The following is a 19,385-nucleotide window of genomic DNA, read 5'->3' as shown; positions in this document are numbered from 1 at the left end:
ACAAAGTGCGTGGACCGACCACAGTATAGCATGCATGAAACAGAAAGACGGAGCATTATTATCTTTAATTAATACCAAAATCATTTGCAGTTGCGATTATACGGTGTTGTACCCCCCCCCCCCCCCCCCCCAATGCAGCAATGTGAGTGCACAGGGCAGCAATAAATTAGATTGGCCTCGGGCCACACACACACACACACACACACACACACACGCAGGACTGAAATAACTCGAGCGTCCATGTGCTGCCTATCCAGCCACCATGCTGGGTTAATAATAGTTGCTCCAAAGGGGCAGGGGGAGGCTTATTCTCATCGGGTCCATTTTATCATCCTCCAGTTTCTCGAGTCCGAGTGGGAGGAGGAGTTCCAGCAAGCGAGATGATCACAACTACAACCCTACCGCTCCCCCCACCCCCCCCCCCCCCCCCCCCCCCGACCCCCCCCCCCCCCCCCCCCCCCCGCCCCCAGCCGCCCCTCGCCTGCTGTCTGCAGAAGAACAAAACGTATAAATAGACCCGCTGCGTCCAGACTGCAACCAGGACACAACAAGGACCGATCTCGGTTCGGAAACACTCACGCACACACACACACACGCACACACATACACGCACACACGCACGCACACACGCACACACACAAGAGCATTACAAGCAGACACACTTCGACCAAGAATGACCTTCCAGAACTAAAAAAAAAAACGTCACGTAAGAAGTTTTCTAGAAGGGGACAGCGTGGACTCGTGGAGACAGACGCTTTGTCGAAGATAATAATAATAATAATATATAGCCTATATTGTGATCAATTCGTCTTAAGCCCCACTTTGACTCGCAGAAGATGTGCGCCGTTGCTCGTTTGCTGCTCCTGTGCGTCTTCCATCCAGCGCTCTCCACTCGGTTCGAATCCGAGGATGTTATACCTGTTCGGATAAACGGGGGAGTCAGCGGTCGCTTTTGGGAAAGAAGCGAGGACCAGGCCCGAGTCCTCCTCAGCGCGTTTGGCAAGGAGTTGACCCTCCATCTTATCCCCGACGCCAGTTTCATCTCGCCTTATTTGACCATACAGCGCCTCGAGAGAGCCAAAGGCGCGTCAGGTGCGCCACTCTCCCCGGGTCACGACCTCCACAATTTCATCAACCAGACTGGCGAGAGTGAAGGGAAGCTGAGAAGTTGCTTTTATTCAGGGAACGTTGATCAAGATCAACACTCGCTCGTGGCTCTGAGTCTATGCTCCGGCGTTTACGGCTCCTTCATAACGAACGAGACAGAGTACCTCATCGAACCCAAATTTCCAGGAGGCTTTGGGTCACGCTCTGCCGAACAGGTGCATGTGATCAAGAGGAGGACATTGTCCAAGAGCCACGGAGGCCCTCTCCTTTTCAATCACGCGCTCGAAGCGAGGGGACTGAAGAAGCGCAAGTGGGAAAGTTTGACGCGCGATGGCGGCGACGCACAGAGGGAAGCTCGCCGGAAACGCTTCGTGTCCGCGCCGCGCTTCATCGAGACCCTGGCAGTGGCAGATTCGAGCATGACTCACTTCTATGGGGATGAAATCAAGGTCAGACACGCTCCCTATGTACACTGGTAACATATTAACACGTTTATTTAGCCCTTTTCTTTGTCATAACGTTGAAATTCTCCAGTATTTTTCCTCATGAAGTTGCAATTTTGCTCAACTAAACCAGCAAAAAAAAAAAAAAAAAAAAAATCGAGGGTGCCTTAGTGCTCTGTTTTGCATAAGGGGAAGAGGTCAGGCAAAAAAAACCCCAAAAAATATACAAAAAATAAAAATACAAATGCTGAAACACATTCCTGAGGACTTGGTCACGATTTGGCAGCGGAGCGGCAGCATCATGGAAGATGCTGCCCATGACTCAACTATGTAAAGTGCATTCCATTGGAATCAGTCACAAAGACAATGCTGAATTTCCCGTTCCAATGAAATATTGGCATTTAAAAAGAAGGAAAAACTGATTTCCTCAGAGGTAATGGCAAACTGTGCAAGACACGGAACGATATTGACTCTGTTTTACTGATTCTAAAAACAAAAAACAAAATGAAAAACTCCACTAGAATTGGGAAAGCAACCTTCACATAAAATCATGGTTAGTCAACACAAGATTATTTGGATACAAGTCTTTCCAGTGTCAAGTCCAGAAATACGATCGATCTTAATTATTCACTTAGCTCGAGACATGGAGAAGAAGTCTAAATATTCCACATTATTTGGAGTCTTCGTGACATCTGCTCCTCCATTCCCCTCCAAATGGCAACACAGTTCATTGGCGAGCAGGATTTTTCAATGTTTGATTAATCTGATGTTCATGTTCAAGATATGCAATCTCAATGCTTTTGCTAAGAATGGGGAAAGTAATCGTCATTACTCTTCAATTCTTATTTTTCACATATATTTTCAGTTAACTGCTTAGTGATTAACATGACCATGTTTTATTGACTGAATGTTTCGTCTTGTATATCTCGGCAATTTTATCAATTCAGATGCCGATTCAATCATCATTTCTTTTATTAGATTCATAAAAGAAGACGAAGAAATTGAAACATCCATCCATTCATTTTCGACCGCTTATCATGTTTGGGTTCACTGGTAACCAGCAGCCAATCCCATCTGACTCTGGTTAATCAGTCAGTTACAGGGCACATATAGAAAAACATCCATAAACATTCACACTTATGGACAATTTAGTGTCTTCAATTAACCTAGCCTATATGTTTTTGAAATGTGGGAGGAAACTGCAGTACCTGGAGAAAACCCATGTGAGAGTTGACTCCAGAAACATTGACTCTGATGCAAACCATTTCCTGCCCATGAAAACATTACAAATATAATTTGTGCAAATAATGCTCAAAAGAATAAAGTTCAGAATAGTATCAGTTGGGACATTTACTCAAGCCTCCAAATAGAAATGTCAACCAACCCTTTATTGTAAATATGTATATATTATATATTTTACGATGAATATCTCAATTGTTTTCCATTAACTACATTCTTTTGCCATTTACCTTTCAAGCTTTTTTTCTTCTTCCTTTCTACAGCACTATATTTTGACCTTAATGTCAATGGCTTCCCAGCTGTACAAGCACCCCAGCATCAAGAATTCCGTGAATTTAGTGGTAGTGAAGTTGCTGGTGGTAGAGGATGAGGATGTCGGTCCAGAGGTCTCCAGCAATGGAGGGGTAGCTCTCAGGAACTTTTGCTCCTGGCAGCAGCTCTTCAACCCACCAAGTCAGCGGCATCCAGAACACTATGACACCGCCATGCTCTTCACCAGAGAGGTAAGTGGCAAATTTTGCAGTTATCTTTGATCTTGAATATTAAAATCCATTTAAATTTATTGGGTAAGCACCAGAAGCCAATATCGATAATAAGTAACAAAAAACAGCAGTGATTTGGCAGAGGTAATTAACCAGAAATTATATTAGATCCAGAAAACAAAAAGATAATTTCAAATAGATTATTTGGAATGTAGTGTATAATAAGATGCTCTTTGAGATCTACTAGTACTGGTAAATTAAAGTGGTCCAAGAATGGCTCCTTGGGGAACACCAAATCTTATTTCATTAGGACCATGCCATGGTCAAGGTTTATTATGTTGCATATGTAAACCCTATCTTTAAGAACATTTAAGCATTTCACTAGTCCGGATTAGTCCGACATAATCGACTCACTGAATCATGTCCTCACATAAATCTCATAACATGACGATTACAAAGTATGAGTTGTCGCAGTATTTTGATAGAAGAGTGAAATTAAATCAGAAAAGGCATCATTGATGCAATTATGGGGTGGGTGTTTTCCCTTCCATTCACACTGAGCTATGCTTTGAAATGTAAAGGATGCAAAGCTCCTCACGGATGAGCTTAGTTTACGACTGCCACAAATCAACCCTGACTTTAAGAAGCTATGGTCCGGCTTGAGTGCTCAGCCAGGTTCAGCTTCGGATGTGTAAACCATGTTTTCCGAAGTCACAAGAGCCGACTACACGAGACCCATTTTAGTTCTCCAAATTGCTGATGCAGTGAAAACATGTGACTTATAGTCTTGTGTTGTACTGTATGTGAACATTGACCTTTTAGGTATTGCCCCTGTTTTACAAATGTAATATTATGCCCCTGTGTGCTGAACCATAGTAACAGGCAAAGATGTAGAGCTGAATACATAAGTGGCAGATGCTCTTGTGGAACAAGATCTACAAACATGCAGAGCAGTGCACAACTGCAGCGCCAAATCCAGATGTATTGTCAATTATAGTGGATTGTGAATATTTGGGATTGTGTCTAATGTAGTTTTCCTTTTGAATGCATACAGTTACTGTTATTCATTTGACTTTAACTCAGATTTCACCTCTGAAAGCTCAAAAGATCAATATGAGTTGTTTAAATAAGCAAGAACCCCCCCTTTCCAAAGATGACAATGCTTTGTTTTGTCATGTAGAGACACACTACTTTTTACCTTTTTTTTTTTTTTTTGCTTATTATTGTAGTTGTACTGCACAGTACAAACACACTGCATAGTAGTCACCGCTGTTTGTAATATTTTGGTTGCTTTTTTTATTACAAACAGAGGCGATTCTTCAAAGTAGGAAATCTGCTACAGTGTTGTTAAAGGCAAAATGGATGTCAATTTATAGTTTCACGGTGAAGGAGACAGAGTAGAAAACTCCACAAAATTTTATTGATAACGAGAGCACATAAAAAGGGTCTAGATACAATGTTGAGATGATAATATGAAAAGTAGCACTGTGCATGGTGGAGTGGCTGAGTTATGTTGTTCTCAGACCCTCTGTGATGTTGACAAATTCTTCAAAGAAATACTTGAAAGTTCACAAAAGCCTTGTGTTTTTTAATTGACGTTAAAATGCCACCTGTTTCAGTTGGCCTTTGAATGTACAATTGCGTTTCCCTGCAAATGGAAACAAATACATCTGTAATTGCAAGATATTTTCCACTTCATTATTTTTGTAAAGAATTATTTTTTTTCCCCATAGAGCTCTAATATTGGATCTCATTCGACTCGCAAACATAATTTGATTACACTGTGTTGGGTGTGCCCCGCGCTGATTAAATGATCAAAACACATCACTAGTAATCTGAATAATCCACCATTTGGCATTGAATAATAAAATTCCTATTAGGATATTTTTTGGTTGTCAGAGGGCTTGCTGGTCCAAATGACATACAATAAATACAATGACACGCAGCACCCGGAAGACCCAAAAGCTAAATATTTCTGTCATTTTATTTTTGTCAGCATTGGTATGGACATCATCCCTTTCCTGTCATGATTTTGCTGTTGCAGTGGTCTGTGGTTTCTTTGTGTGCCAGGACATTTGTGGACAAAAGAGCTGTGATACGTTGGGTGTTGCCGATGTCGGGACAATGTGTGATCCCAAGAGAAGCTGCTCTGTTATAGAGGACAACGGTCTGCAATCTGCTTTCACTGCTGCACATGAACTTGGTTAGTTTGTTTTTTGTGGCATTTGTGAAACATCTTTATCGTATTTTGTCATTTTATTTTTTTTGACACTCTTTCCTACTTTAGGTCACGTGCTGAGCATGCCCCATGACGACTCCAAAACCTGCGAGAGGCTGTTTGGGGATCTCGGAGGACATTACTTGATGGCCCCTTTGTTTGTTAGCCTCAACAAAACCATGCCTTGGTCTCCCTGTAGTGCACTCTACATTACAGAGTTCTTCGACAATGGTCATGGTAAGAAAAGTGAATGTGTAAATCAGTCGCATTCATATGAGGAGACCATTTGTTATTGTGGACATCTGTCATATGCATAAACTCTGTAATTAAGTCTGATTCAGAGACGAATAACAGATACTGATTCTAACTGTGTCTTTCCTGCTTTAACATGCCACCCCTATAACTTACAAGCCGCAGGCATAGTTTACCTCACCCCAGATTTCCGCATGCTGTCTTCCCACATGTGCTTCTGAACCTGCTTGGATTTTTTTCTTGACAGTGCATTCATTATGTATTGTATCTGCCATTGCTTGTGTACTTGCTAGAACTACCGATGAAACATTTTGTCCTTTGAGTCTTACAATAGACTTCTTCACATTTGCTCTCTAGAGCCAAAAGTAACAGCTGTTGTCAGCAAAACATGCTCTTTATCAGTTGTCTGCAAGGAAAGCTCTTTCGGCAAAACATGTTTATTGCACACTGGGAATGTTACTCCAGCCAAAAAGCAAATTAGACAGCAATGAATAATTCGATTCAGACTATAATTACAGACTTGCCTAAAAAACATTGTATTGGTCAAGTGTATTTGTTATATATTTAGGACACAAACTTGAATATTTTCCTTTTGTTGTCAGACCACACAAAAAGGCACATTCACAACGACTGCATTGCTCTCCTTCAACCTCAGTATGATTGATATGCTTCTGTACCGCTTTGTATTGTCACCACAGGAGACTGCCTGCTCGATGTTCCAGAGAGCAGTTTGCCATTACCGAAGGAGATGCCAGGCACCAAATACAACCTAGACCATCAGTGCCAACAGATTTTTGGAGAGGAATTCTTCCATTGTCTCAACACAACAGACAGTGATATTTGCAGCCAGCTCTGGTGCCAAGAGGACGGAACATCCCAGTGCTCCACAAAGAATGGCAGCTTGCCCTGGGCTGACGGCACCCCTTGTAGTCTCAACAGGACATGCCTCCATGGAGTGTGCATACCGACAAAGGAGGTGCTGGAGCCACTGGTAAGAATAGCAGCATATACAAAGCAGCCAAATGTATACAGTGTATTTGTACACGTGAATAAAGACGCTATTTCATCATTTAATTTTTTATTTTTTTTTAGAATGCGATGGAATCATCAGTCATTATTTAAATGTATATTGTGCTAAGTAATGAGAACACAACCTCACAAGATACTACGTAGTGGTTTGTGTCCATTTGCGTTCCATTTATTCAAAGCTTATTCTGGCACCTGTTATTAACTGTAATGGTTAATCTGAAAGTGGTGTTAATGAATGTATACAGTATTTTGGGACAGTCTGTAATATGTGTCCAGTATACAGGACTGCATATTATACCCTCAATAATAAATGTGGCGTTAAATGAATACCGGTAGTTCTATCATCTTTAATGAAAAAAAGAAATGTTTAGGTAGGCTACATACAAGATGAGGTACTTTGAGATCATATATATATCTCACAGAACATTTCCTTTACAGAAATACTTCTTATCATTTTATAACTTTTACTTAAGTCATATTCATAAATGTTTTTCCATGATAAAGTCATGACAAACTCTGTAGTTTCTTTTCTTTTTAATCTGAATTTACTACAGTAAAATACAGAAAACAATCCTGTCCTGTGAAATTTGTTTTACCAGCATCCATATACTGTGATATATTTCCATGTACTATATTTGTTGTTGGTCAAATTCTAGCAACCTCAGTTATAATAACATTTGTGTTTTGTTTTAATATACAGTAGATATTAAAAGAACGGCCATCTTCTGGATGCCCTAATGCCGTCGTCACTACAGACATTATGCCTTTCAACATTGCAGCACTGGGGAATGTGTAGCAAACTTGCAAAAAACTGTTGGCATAGCTTTTGCAAAAATATGGTAAATGTACAGAGAGCTCTTGGTGGGGTGTTTTTAATAAATTAGTGAATCTCTTTGTTTAAATCTTCCTCAATAGCTTATCCATGTGTTTTGATCACCCAGACACAGTGGCAACTGGGAGCGGTCCCAAAGTAATTAAACCTCTGGAAAAGGCGCACAGCTTTTAAATTGTGCCTCAGAAAGCAACAGCGTGGCAGGCTCGACAAGTAGTGAGTGACACATGTAGCAAGAATGTGGGTACAGGCAGACAGAAGACGCGTGCCGTACTTCAACACAGAATTAGCCCGGAGTCACGGCATGCCAACACAGTGCAACCTCAGAGCCAGAAGCCAGGGCTGTGGTTTCGGCTGCACAGTTGAGATTTCCTGTGGCTTCCAACCTCTCTGACTATGGCCTGTTTTTGTTCCTTTTTTCTTTACCGCAGGTGGTTGTGGCTGGTGGCTGGAGCATGTGGGGACCATGGCAACAGTGTTCCAGGACATGTGGAGGTGGAGTAGAGTTCTCCTATAGGGAGTGTACAAACCCTGAGCCTCAGAACGGGGGCAACTATTGTGAAGGACAGAGGGTTCAGTACCAGTCCTGCAACACACAACCCTGTGACAACAACGGTGAGACGTAAATTCAGAGACTTCATCTGGTTTGAGCGCCATATGCAGTTTTTGATCATTATACAGTGGATAAAAAAAGTCTCCACGCCCCTGTTCAAATGTTAGGTTTTTGTGATCTTTTTGGCCATAATTCCAAAAGGTATGTTTGGTGCAAACATAGAACTGCTCATCACAAAAAAAACACCATACCTGCTGTGAAGCATGGTGGTAGCATCATCATCAACAGGGGGTATGCAACCACATAATTTCATTTGTTTATTTTTACTTCCTCTCATGTGTTTACAGGTTATAGTCCACGTTAATAGTGGAAAATGTTCTGGAACGAGTTATCTCGGTCTATTTTTTTCTAATATCACAAAAAATGGCATTTGAACAGGGGTGTGTAGACCTTTCATATCCCCTCTATGTCATTTCGAATTGGTACCAGTAAATATATACACTAGAAGCTTTGTAAAATACAAATAGTTTTTAGTACCCTTGCGACACCAAGAGCTACCTGAAACATAATGAGCCACACGAAGGGCTACTTGTTTGACATAACAATTCTATGTAAATATAATTTGTATGATTGTACTATATATAATATTTGTGTATGTGTAATGTTATATGTATTGTAATACTGTATGAATTACTGCTTACAATCATCCGTCATAATTATCAGTGACTTTAATATGTACAGATAGCATTTTGTAAATTTCACAGAAACACCTTTTTGAACAAATAACAGACACGTGTTGAATCTTATGCTATTTGTGGGACAAATAAAAAATATCCTACTTTTGTATATAATTGTACTATTGTCGTCACTGATGGTGTAGTGGTACACTCGCCTGACTTTGGTGCAGGCAGCGTGGGTTCAGTTCCCACTCAGTGACGTTGTGAATGTAAGTCCGAATGGTTGTCCGTGTCTATATGTGCCCTGTGACTGACTGGCGACCAATTCAGGGTGTAGTCCGCCTTTCGCCCGAAGTCAGCTGGGATAGGCTCCAGCGTGCCGCGACCCTAACCAGGATAAGCGGTGTTGAAAATGGATGGATGGATGTACTATTGTAAATATCTGATAGTTTTAACTATTTAATGTAATACTGTATGCTCAGAGCTGAACCTTAGTCTACACAAACACTTTCAAACATTTGAAAAGCAGACCAGACTTTCATATACTCAATGCTCAGCTCTTTATAATAAGACACTTGGCAATGCATTTTGTTTTCAACGCAGTGTAATCAGGTGTATAGCTTGACACTGATGAACTCCTAAGAGCCATTTGTAGACACAAATATTTATGAAAACACCCAAATATACAACCTCAATTCCAATGAAGCTGGGACCTTGTGTTAAACATAAGTAAAAACAGAATACAATGATTTGCAAATCATGTTCAACCTATATTGAATTGAATACACAACAAAGACAAGATATTTCATGTTCAAACCGATCAACTTTATTGTTTTTAGCAAATAATCCTTAATTTAGGATGTTATGGCTGCAACACATTCCAAAAAAGATGGGACAGGGTCAGGTTTACCACTGGGTTACATCACCTTTTCTTTTAACAACATTCAATATAGGTTGAACATGATTTGCAAATCATTGTATTCTGTTTTTATTTATGTGTAACTCAAGGTCCCAAATTCATTGAAATTGGGGTTGTACAAGGAATCTATACATATTTACATCGATAAATATGCCTTGTATGTATAAATATGTACTGTATGTGCATGATGTGCATGACATTCATTAATGTGCAAATAGAAACCATGGCCCAAGTTTACAAAGCCATTAACTGATTTGGACTAGAGAAAGCATACTGAATCTGAAATGTTTGTACTTTAGATGGCTGAATAGATTTATTTATTTTTTTACCCTGGATTTAACCTGCAAAGTGCTACAAAGTGCTTTGGTTATAAAATACATTCTGTAGGTAGCTGACCCAGCTTTGTTCTGTTTTTCCCGAACAGGCAAAAGTTATCGAGAGGAGCAGTGTGAGAAGTACAACAGCCCACACTACCTGGACTACAATGGCAACATGAAACAATGGATACCAAAGTATGCTGGAGTGTCTCCTAGGGACAGATGCAAACTATTCTGCCGGGCCAGGGGCAGCAGTGAATTTAAGGTGTTTGAGTCCAAGGTACATGCACTCAACATCACAGCTCGTTCAAAAGCATTCCAAGTAAGAATAAGGATTACTTACTAATTCAAATAATGTAAATCAGTTCTGAACTGGCATTTTCCTTTCAAATGATCTATTATTGTAACATAGTCTAATGGAAATGCTGTATTAAAACTGCACCTAATTTTACCATAGTTTTGAAAGAATGAGTTTAGTATTCATTTTCAGTGCATTTCATACCACTCCATAAAAGGCGAGCGTCTATCAAAGATGCAAAACCCTCATGTGAATTTGAATAATAAAATAAATATACCTCTGCAGGTAATTGATGGAACACCCTGTGGTCCTGACACCACATCAGTGTGCGTTCAAGGCCAGTGTGTGAAGGCAGGTTGTGATCAGGTGATTGGATCCAACAAGAGAGTGGATAAGTGTGGAGTGTGTGGAGGAAACGGGCTTACCTGCAGGAAGATCACTGGGTCCTACAACAAGGCAATGTAAGTTACTGAGCAACATTTTATCATATTGAATATCCATCCATGCATCCATTTTCTACACAGCTTATCCTCACTAGCAGCTATCGCAGCTATCTTCGGGCGAGAGGCGGGGTACACCTTGAACCGGTCGTCAACCAATCGCAGGGCACATAGAAACAAACAACCATTTGCACTCACATTCATACCTACGGACAATTTAGAGTCTTCAATCAACCTACCGTGCATGTTTTTGGGATGTGGGAGGAAACCGGAAACACCCACCCAGGCACCCCTTCAAGTTGGTCAAGATTGACTTTATTGAAATCACACATCGGGTGCTGCTACATCTACATTTAGTTGGTCAGGGCAAAAATAAATTTTGGGTACTGGAAGACATTGTGGGCGGCATGATGGCCGATTGGTTAGAGCGTCAGCCTCACAGTTCTGAGGACCCGGGTTCAATCCCCGGCCCCGCCTGTGTGGAGTTTGCATGTTCTCCCCGTGCCTGCGTGGGTTTTCTCCGGGCACTCCGGTTTCCTCCCACATCCCCAAAACATGCAGGAATTGGAGACTCTAAATTGCCCGTAGGCATGACTGTGAGTGCGAATGGTTGTTTGTTCCTATGTGCCCTGCGATTGGCTGGCAACCAGTTCAGGGTGTACCCCGCCTCCTGCCCGATGACAGCTGGGATAGGCTCCAGCACGCCCGCGACCCGAGTGAGGAGAAGCGGCTCAGAATACGGATGGATAGAAGACATTGTAAAAAGGGCATTTTTGCAAAAAAAAAAAAAAACAAAACTTTTAGGTTGAGGAATTTGTTGTACCCCATTCTCAGAAAAGGCTCAGACTGCTCGGAGAACGTTTGGAGTATCAATGTTGTTATTTGAACACAAAACAAACTACATAGTCAAGAAGTGGGCTGTGCTTTGCCCTTTAAGAAAACTGACAGCAACCAATGAAAGAGTAGTTTTGGGTTAATATATTAAAACATTGCTGATATTTTTTATACGGCTTGTGCTCATTAGGGTCATGGGTAACTGGAACTTACTCCAGCTGACTTGGAACTGGTTGGCGGAAAATTTCAGGGCACATATAAGCAAACCATTCTCAATATATCAATACCATGAAATAAAAAAGTATTTAAACTACTGTATGTCTTACTATTCACTTTCAGCTATGGATACAGTGACATTGTCACAATTCCTGCTGGTGCAACCAATATTGACATCAAACAGCGGAGCCACAGAGGAATCAAACATGATGGGAACTATCTGGCTATAATGAGAGAGAGTGGAAGTTACATTCTAAATGGGAACTTCTCAGTCTCGACGGTGGAACAGGACATTCCTGTACTTGGTGCTGTGCTGAAATACAGCGGTTCCTCCACCACGTTGGAGAGGATCCAGAGCTTCATGGGGCTGAAAGAGGCCATCATCATTCAGCTGCTGGCCACAGCGGGGGATACCAACCCTCCTAAAGTGAAATATTCCTTTTTTATCCCCAGGGATGTTGCTTTTAAGTCAAAAGAGAAGAAGGGCTCTTCGGCATCTTTGCATGTGATTCATCCTTTCAGTGTGCCAGACTGGGTTCTGGGAGAGTGGTCTGAGTGCTCAAAGAGCTGCGGTTCAGGGTGGTCCAGGAGGAATGTGGCGTGCAGAGATAGTGCAGGCTTTCTCTCAAGCCTTTGTGATAAAGACTTGAAGCCAATGGACATCAGGGCCTGCGGGGATCAGCCCTGTCCCATCTGGCAGATGGGACCTTGGTCCGCCTGCTCACGAACTTGTGGTCAGGGCGAGCGGCGCCGCAGCATCTTCTGCATAGACTACACTGGCAAGACTGTTGAACCAGAGAAGTGTGACACTAATAAAAAACCTGCGCCTGTTTCCGGAGAATGTTTTAACCTTGAGTGCTTATGAAAAACATAAGTTAAAAGGAACAATTCCCCTTTTGATCTGACTGCACTTATCAACAGATTGCATCACATCACAGGAAGTGCATTTGCCTGAGTATGGTTTTGCCATCTTATTTTTGGACTGTTGACAACCACTGTTGAAAGTAACCAATGGAAAACTACCTCGGAAATGTAATGAGATGCCATTTATAGATCCTAGAAATAGGTGCTGTGTTTTATTTCCTCCACTTTAAATGACAACTAATTTATTGGAGTTACATTTAGTTTAGTTTACAGAATATATTTGAAAATTAGCTCTCATTTATAGTGGGGCTAAGAAAATGGCATTAAGCCGACTATTGTGCAGCATGGTGTAATTTATACTGTACTTCTAGCTAACATAGTGTCCTCCACAGAACTGAGTCCTCCAGGCTGCTTCAATTTAATGTTTTATCTCAGTTGCTGAGATAGGTGAGATTAGTGTGTTGTGGTTTTAAGCTTTCTTGACATGTGCTCCTCTTTCACCGCTCCTCATTTCTACATACAGGAAAGTTTATTTATGTTTGGATCTGAAATTTGATTTATTTATTATTCTTTTTTTTTTTTTAATGGGGCGGTCATCATAATTACGGTAAGCCCTTCTTTGATTGTAAAATATGGCAAGATCTTTGGGCTCTATAAAAATATTTGACTGATTTTACCAAAACAACTCCTTTTTAGAGCCATGCTCCATTTTCAGTAAGGGAACAGAATTCAAGTTTAAACATTGTCTAAAATATTTTCTCATGAAGAATAATAATCCAAGACAGAATTTCCCTGCCCTGTAGTTTTTCCTTTCTGCTTTGTTTCAGTCGAGGTTAACGGACTTACAAACTATCTTCTGTACAACACATACTTATATGGGTATTTATACCTAATCTATGGTGCATTTCATGTTATGTAGTTATAAAGGTCATTTTCATGTCTCTTATCCCTTAACAATTTTGACAATCATATCTAAATGCATTTTCAAACTTTCATATGTATTATTTTATTCTTCGTTCCTGTTAATTTACAGTATGTAATGATAGAAAATAGAGGGAGCATTAGGCCCATATCCCTTCAATGAAGGACCATACAATGTTATTATGAAAGCTTCCTTTTAAGCTATTTATTTTTGTAAGTTTTTACCTTGGATATGTAATGAACATGGCAGATGCTACTGTCTTAGAATTTCTTTTGTCTGTAAAAATGGTCAAATAAACACATTTATGTTAGTAAACAGCTTTTACTTTTTTCAAAAGGAGACTTTGTGTATTCTATTGGTTTGCATCTAAAAGAACCTGGCAAGCATTTTATATGGCGTTTAAAAAATACATCATCATCAGATGTTTCTCAGTTTGAATCCTCAATGAATTCCAAGTGAATAAATCTGACTTTTTTCCCATTTTCCACAGCAATGTCTGAGGCAAAGGTAGCTCAAAGACAACATTGATCAAATTCTTATTCCTGTTCTGTCTTTCAAAGTAACATTTCATTGCAACTGTGATTAAATCGCCTATACTGTGAAACAAAATTAGACCTGGGTATGCTCTGGGGCTTCTTTTCTGCATCCGGCACAGGGTGTCTTGAGTGTGTGCATGGTACGAAATCTCAAGACTATCAAGGCATTCCTGGAGCGAAATGTGCTGAAAGCCTGGCCTCAGCCACAGGTCATGGATTCTCAGGATAAATACCCAAAGCGCAGACTTAAAAACACTCAAGAATAGCTAAGAAAAAAATATTGGACAATACTGAAGTCGACCTTGAAGAGCCTGGATTTGAATCTTATCGAACATCTGTGAAAGGAGGTGAACCATCGAGTAAGGAGAAGGCACGCACCACTTCAAACCCGAGACAGTGTGATATGTGCAGAGGTCTCATTGAAAGTTGATTGTAGTGCAACAAAAGATTAAGTTAAGTGTACTGTATCATCATTTTTGCACAGGTCTATTCATTCACTGGACACTTCATGTAAACAAACGCAATGTTATTTTCAAATGTTCTGACTTATTCTCTTCAGACAGCTGGTACTTTTAACTACACTAACACAAACTCTTTTTTTTAAAAGTTTGTTTTGATGTAGAAACACACCACACTGTGTTTCTAAAATTCTGGGTGCTTATTTTAGTCATATACCACAAACAAACATTTGGGTTTCAGGTGATATTTTGGGATGAACCAAAAGAACTACAGTGTTCCATCACTATATCGTGGTTCACTCATTGCGGATTTTTTTTTTCATATTCATATTGTGCGTAATTCCCCACATCACGGGATTTTGAGTGTATGCTGTAATTTTTTTGGGGGTAAAATAAACACTTCCCAGCCTAAAACATTAAAACTGTAAAAAAAAAAAACAAAAAAACAAGCAAACAAAAATTAAATAAAACACATATTACAAGGAATTAAATGTTTTCTTCATCTTTTCTTTGAACAACATTCAATAAACGTTTGGGAACTGAGGACACTAATTGTTGAAGCTTTGCAGGTGGAATTCTTTCCCATTCTTGCTTGATGTACAGCATCAGCTGTTCAACAGTCCGGGGTCTCCGTTGTCGTATTTTACGCTTTATAATGCACCACACATTTTCAATGGGAGACAGGTCTGGACTGCAGGCAGGCCAGTCTAGTACCCGTACTCTTTTACTACGAAGCCACGCTATTGTAACACGTGCAGAATGTGGTTTGGCATTGTCTTGCTGAAATAAGCAGGGGTGTCCATGAAAAAGACATTGCTTGGATGGCAGTATATGTTTCTCCAAAACCTGTATGTACCTTTCAGCATTAATGGTGCCTTCACACATGTGTAAGTTACCCATGCCATTGGCACTAACACAGCCCCATAACATCATAGATGCTGGCTTTTGAACTTTGCGTCCATAACAGTCCGGATGGTTCTTTTCCTCTTGTCGACACGACGTCGACAATTTCCAAAAACAATTTGAAATGTGGACTCGTCGGACCACAGAACACCTTTCCACTTTGCATCAGTCCATCTTAGATGAGCTCGGGCCCAGAGAAGCCGGCGGCGTTTCTGGGTGTTGTTGAAAAATGGCTTTTGCTTTGCATCGTAGAGTTTCAAGTTGCACTTACGGATGATGATTTCGCCAGATTCTCTGAACCTTTTGATGATATTATGGACCGTAGATGATGAAATCCCTAAATTCCTTGCAATTGTACGTTGAGGAACATTGTCCTGAAACTGTTCCGACTATTTTCTCATGCACTTGTTCACAAAGAGGTGAACCTCGCCCCATCTTTGCTTGTGAATGACTGAGCAATTCAGGGAAGCTCCTTTTATAACCCAATCATGGCACCCACCTGTTCCCAATTCGCCTGTTCACCTGTGGGATGTTCCAAACAGGTGTTTGATGAGCATTCCTCAACTTTCTCAGTCTTTTTTGCCACCTGTCCCAGCTTTTTTGGAACATGCTGCAGCCATAAAATTCTAAGTTAATGATTATTCAGTTTGAACATTAAATATATTGTCTTTGTAGTGTATTCAATTAAATATAGGTCGAACATGATTTGCAAATCATTGTATTCTGTTTTTATTTATGTTTAAAACACCGTCCCAACTTCATTGGAATTGGGATTGTAAAAAAAAAAATTAAAAAAATCTGATCACAACTTTGCAGATTTCACCTATTGCGGGGGGTGCATGGTCCGGAAAACCCCCCGTGATAAATGAGGGATTATTGTACAGTCGAAGCTTTGCAGGTGAACCCAATTTAACCTTCTCTAAAGTTTGGAATGCGCGTGTCTACAAGTGTTTGAAATTCCAGTACTTTCTGCACAACTTGCTGTTCTTTAACAAGAAGCTGAATAGCAAATTTCACAACAGGTATTTGATCCATGATTCAATCAATAAATGTCCGAGGATGCCCACTTCTATGCCTTTCTGTGACACTGCTGTTCTGCACCAAAACCACAATAATATGCATAACTGACCAATGATACTACATAAGGAATATATTATAACAATGCATTTGGTGGTAATTGTGTTCCTAATATTGTGCCGTGGCTATAAATCAGAAGTTACAGTAAATATTGGGACGCAAAATGGCAGTTGTTCCTTATTGAAACGTTAGATAATGAGACTTCCTGCTCCTTACAGTAATGTACAGTAACATAAGCGCATTGCATTGTGGGGATACAAATAAGAGCGCCGAAAGGCTAGCCGGCATCACAAAGGAAATAAAAAAGCAAACGGAGTCTTTAAATGACAAGTTGGTATGATGTGAGCGCAAGTGAGAGTTGTCACTCAGCGCTCTGAATCCGCCAGACTATCGCTGGGGATGTAAGCGTCCCGGAGAAGCGACAAGACGTCGCGAGCAGCTTTGCGTCAGCAAAACTGCTTGCATACTCAGGCCCAGCCGCTCGCAGAGGCAAGGTACGACAAGGTAAACGTGCTTCTTACACTATCTGTTTTAGCGTCTTTCTTATGGCGCGCGTCTTTTATCCGACTACTTTGTCTGTTAAGCATTTTTTGTTGGTTGCCGGATGCTGGCTTCTAAGCTACGGTAAGCTTTTGTGGCTAATGTGCTAGTTGTCGTGCATTCACTCTGTGCATGCATTGAGGAAGTCGGGGTTATCCACGGTCAAACCGGAAGTTCAAGAATCTAAGCTTCGAAAGAAAAGCTTTTGCTGTATTGGAAAGAAAAACAAGACGACGTTACTTTGTGTCAAGACTGTGCCCCGTATTTATCGGAGTAGCTCGGCGATGAGACATATATAAATATACATGTTAGTCAGCAAAACAACATTTTATCACTGACAAATAAGCAGCGTGCTGTTTTGCGAATCGTACAACGACTGTACAATATGTACTATAAAATTCCGATGTCATAAAAATGTCACATGTTTTGTTTATGTTTAGTGTACTCAACACTGCAATCGTTATGCATGCTGACTATACCTAGCTAACCCCCCCCCCCCCCCCCCCACACACACATAAACTTTGGGGCAGTAGTGTGAAAATAATTCGGCATCGTAAACGCCGTGTAATCTTTTATTTTGATAGCCAAAACAGGATGTATTTCTTATCTCACCCCTGATTAGAAATTGGAGCTTGACACTTAGCTGAGGTTCGCTCAACTGTATTGTTGAGAGTTTTTTTTATTTAGTATGTGCATTTTTGGAAATTGTAGCTTCCTCTCCCACGTCTTACATAGAGTATTTGTCTTTTTTTGTTCACTTCGGCCCACCGGCTTCAACTATTAGCCTTTCCCCACTTGTTTCAGCTGTCTGCCCACTTGCTAGTAGTGTGTGATGATAGTTACAGTGAAAGGACCAGGTTGTAAAGTGGACGCCGCCATCACGAGTAATTGAGAGGTACAGTGGATGTGAACTTTTTGTGTAATTTGTTTTTTGCTATTACTTGGTAAGTAAATGTAAATGTTAGATTTAAAAGTTGACCTAATCTGATCTACCATAATCAAGAACAAGCATCAGTCACCAGTCTGTTCTTGTGGCCTATTAATTTTATTTACAACAAAAATAATCTATTAGTTTATGATACGAAATTGTCTACAGGTTTTGTCTTATAGCTTTGGCATTTAATCACACATTCAATGTTGCAGAATAACCTTAATAACGATACAATGTTGCAGAAGAATGTGTTTATAATACTGCATAGTAATCCAAACTATCCTAATTTAGTGTGTCAACTCCAAGTCCTTTTCAAACTTCTCCATAGAAATAAATGCCTGAGAAGCTCTTAAACCCTGAAAGTTGACATTATATGGTCTTGTATTCATTTTTTTTTTCTCCAAGCCTATAATTCGCTTCGCTTTTATTAGGCCAATGCAGTCCAGGGGTACCTTTATTTGGTCTGTGTGTGACAGGGAGTGTGCTTTCCCTGCAGGAGCCCCTTCACTCAAGCTTTTGTTTGATGGAAAATCGCATGGTTCAGGAGTCAACATGTCTCACAGACAGCTGCTGAGCATCCTGTAGTTCACTGGCCTCCACATGCGTCTGGCTTGCCTTGATTGGAGTTACATAACCTGGCATTCAGTCCTCAACACACCATTCACCATCACCCACCCCTCCTTTTTTAAGAGTGCACGAGTGCGTTAATGTTGCTGTTTAGCTGTCCACAATGCACTTTTAGTTCATCTATAAAGCTTTTCAAAGTTCTCTCACTAATAAATGCAGAAGTGATGTGATACAGCAAACTGCATTTTATTTAAGTCTAGTGCCGCAGTGGTTGGTTCAAACCAGCAGTACACAAATTGCATTGAAATCTCCTGTTTTAAAATAAAATCAAACAAAATATCAGAAATTCCACTTACTGCAGTAACCAAAAATGATCTTAAAAGGTCAGTGACTGTTTTAGTATTGTTTTTGAAGATTTGTTTGTACTATATTTCACTGAGCAGCAGGACAGATAAGCTCAAATGGGGTTCTGAGTTTTTCCTTGCCCAAATGGTTACTTTCAGGGGATGTCGTCAAACTTTGTCAACTGTGGTCCAACGTTTTTCTGCAGATTTAGTCCTTGCCATTCAAACAATGATGCAACTTATTTGCGGCTTTTCCCTATACCAGAAACATCACATTCTCACTTATTCTTAGCTTTTCACCTTCTCACCTTTTCGTGTTTACTGTTTATTAATTCTCAGATGAGCTCAATGTTGAAGTGTGTTCATTGTTAAAAATCTAATTCGGAC

At 40.5% G+C, this 19,385-nt stretch overlaps 2 protein-coding genes across 4 annotated transcripts in view; both read left to right on the top strand.

Moving 5' to 3' along the window:
• Positions 1 to 530: 530 nt before the first annotated feature.
• On the top strand, positions 531 to 13,957 carry LOC133405140 (A disintegrin and metalloproteinase with thrombospondin motifs 8-like). Its single transcript, XM_061681826.1, has 9 exons — positions 531 to 1,556; positions 3,053 to 3,292; positions 5,342 to 5,474; positions 5,559 to 5,726; positions 6,440 to 6,732; positions 8,034 to 8,217; positions 10,176 to 10,348; positions 10,652 to 10,827; positions 11,980 to 13,957. Exons 1-9 carry the CDS (start codon positions 837 to 839, stop codon positions 12,719 to 12,721), a joined length of 2,829 nt encoding a protein of 942 aa, XP_061537810.1. The 5' UTR covers positions 531 to 836; the 3' UTR covers positions 12,722 to 13,957.
• A 2,913-nt stretch (positions 13,958 to 16,870) lies between these two features.
• The window catches only part of zbtb44 (zinc finger and BTB domain containing 44), a 37,430-nt gene continuing 34,915 nt past the window's right edge, over positions 16,871 to 19,385 (top strand). The window contains exon 1 of one of the 3 annotated variants that reach the window (XM_061681229.1): positions 16,871 to 17,110. The gene's annotated coding sequence lies outside the window, so the exon portion shown is untranslated. Of the gene's footprint in view, positions 17,121 to 17,745; positions 18,052 to 19,385 lie in introns of those variants that run through there. The other 2 variants (XM_061681228.1, XM_061681226.1) reach the window with 2 other exon arrangements.

Source organism: Phycodurus eques, chromosome 7, assembly GCF_024500275.1.
Source record: "Phycodurus eques isolate BA_2022a chromosome 7, UOR_Pequ_1.1, whole genome shotgun sequence".
NCBI classification, from domain to species: Eukaryota; Metazoa; Chordata; class Actinopteri; order Syngnathiformes; family Syngnathidae; genus Phycodurus; species Phycodurus eques.
The sequence above is the reverse complement of the archived record's forward strand: the minus strand, read 5'-3'. Positions and strand labels throughout refer to the sequence as shown.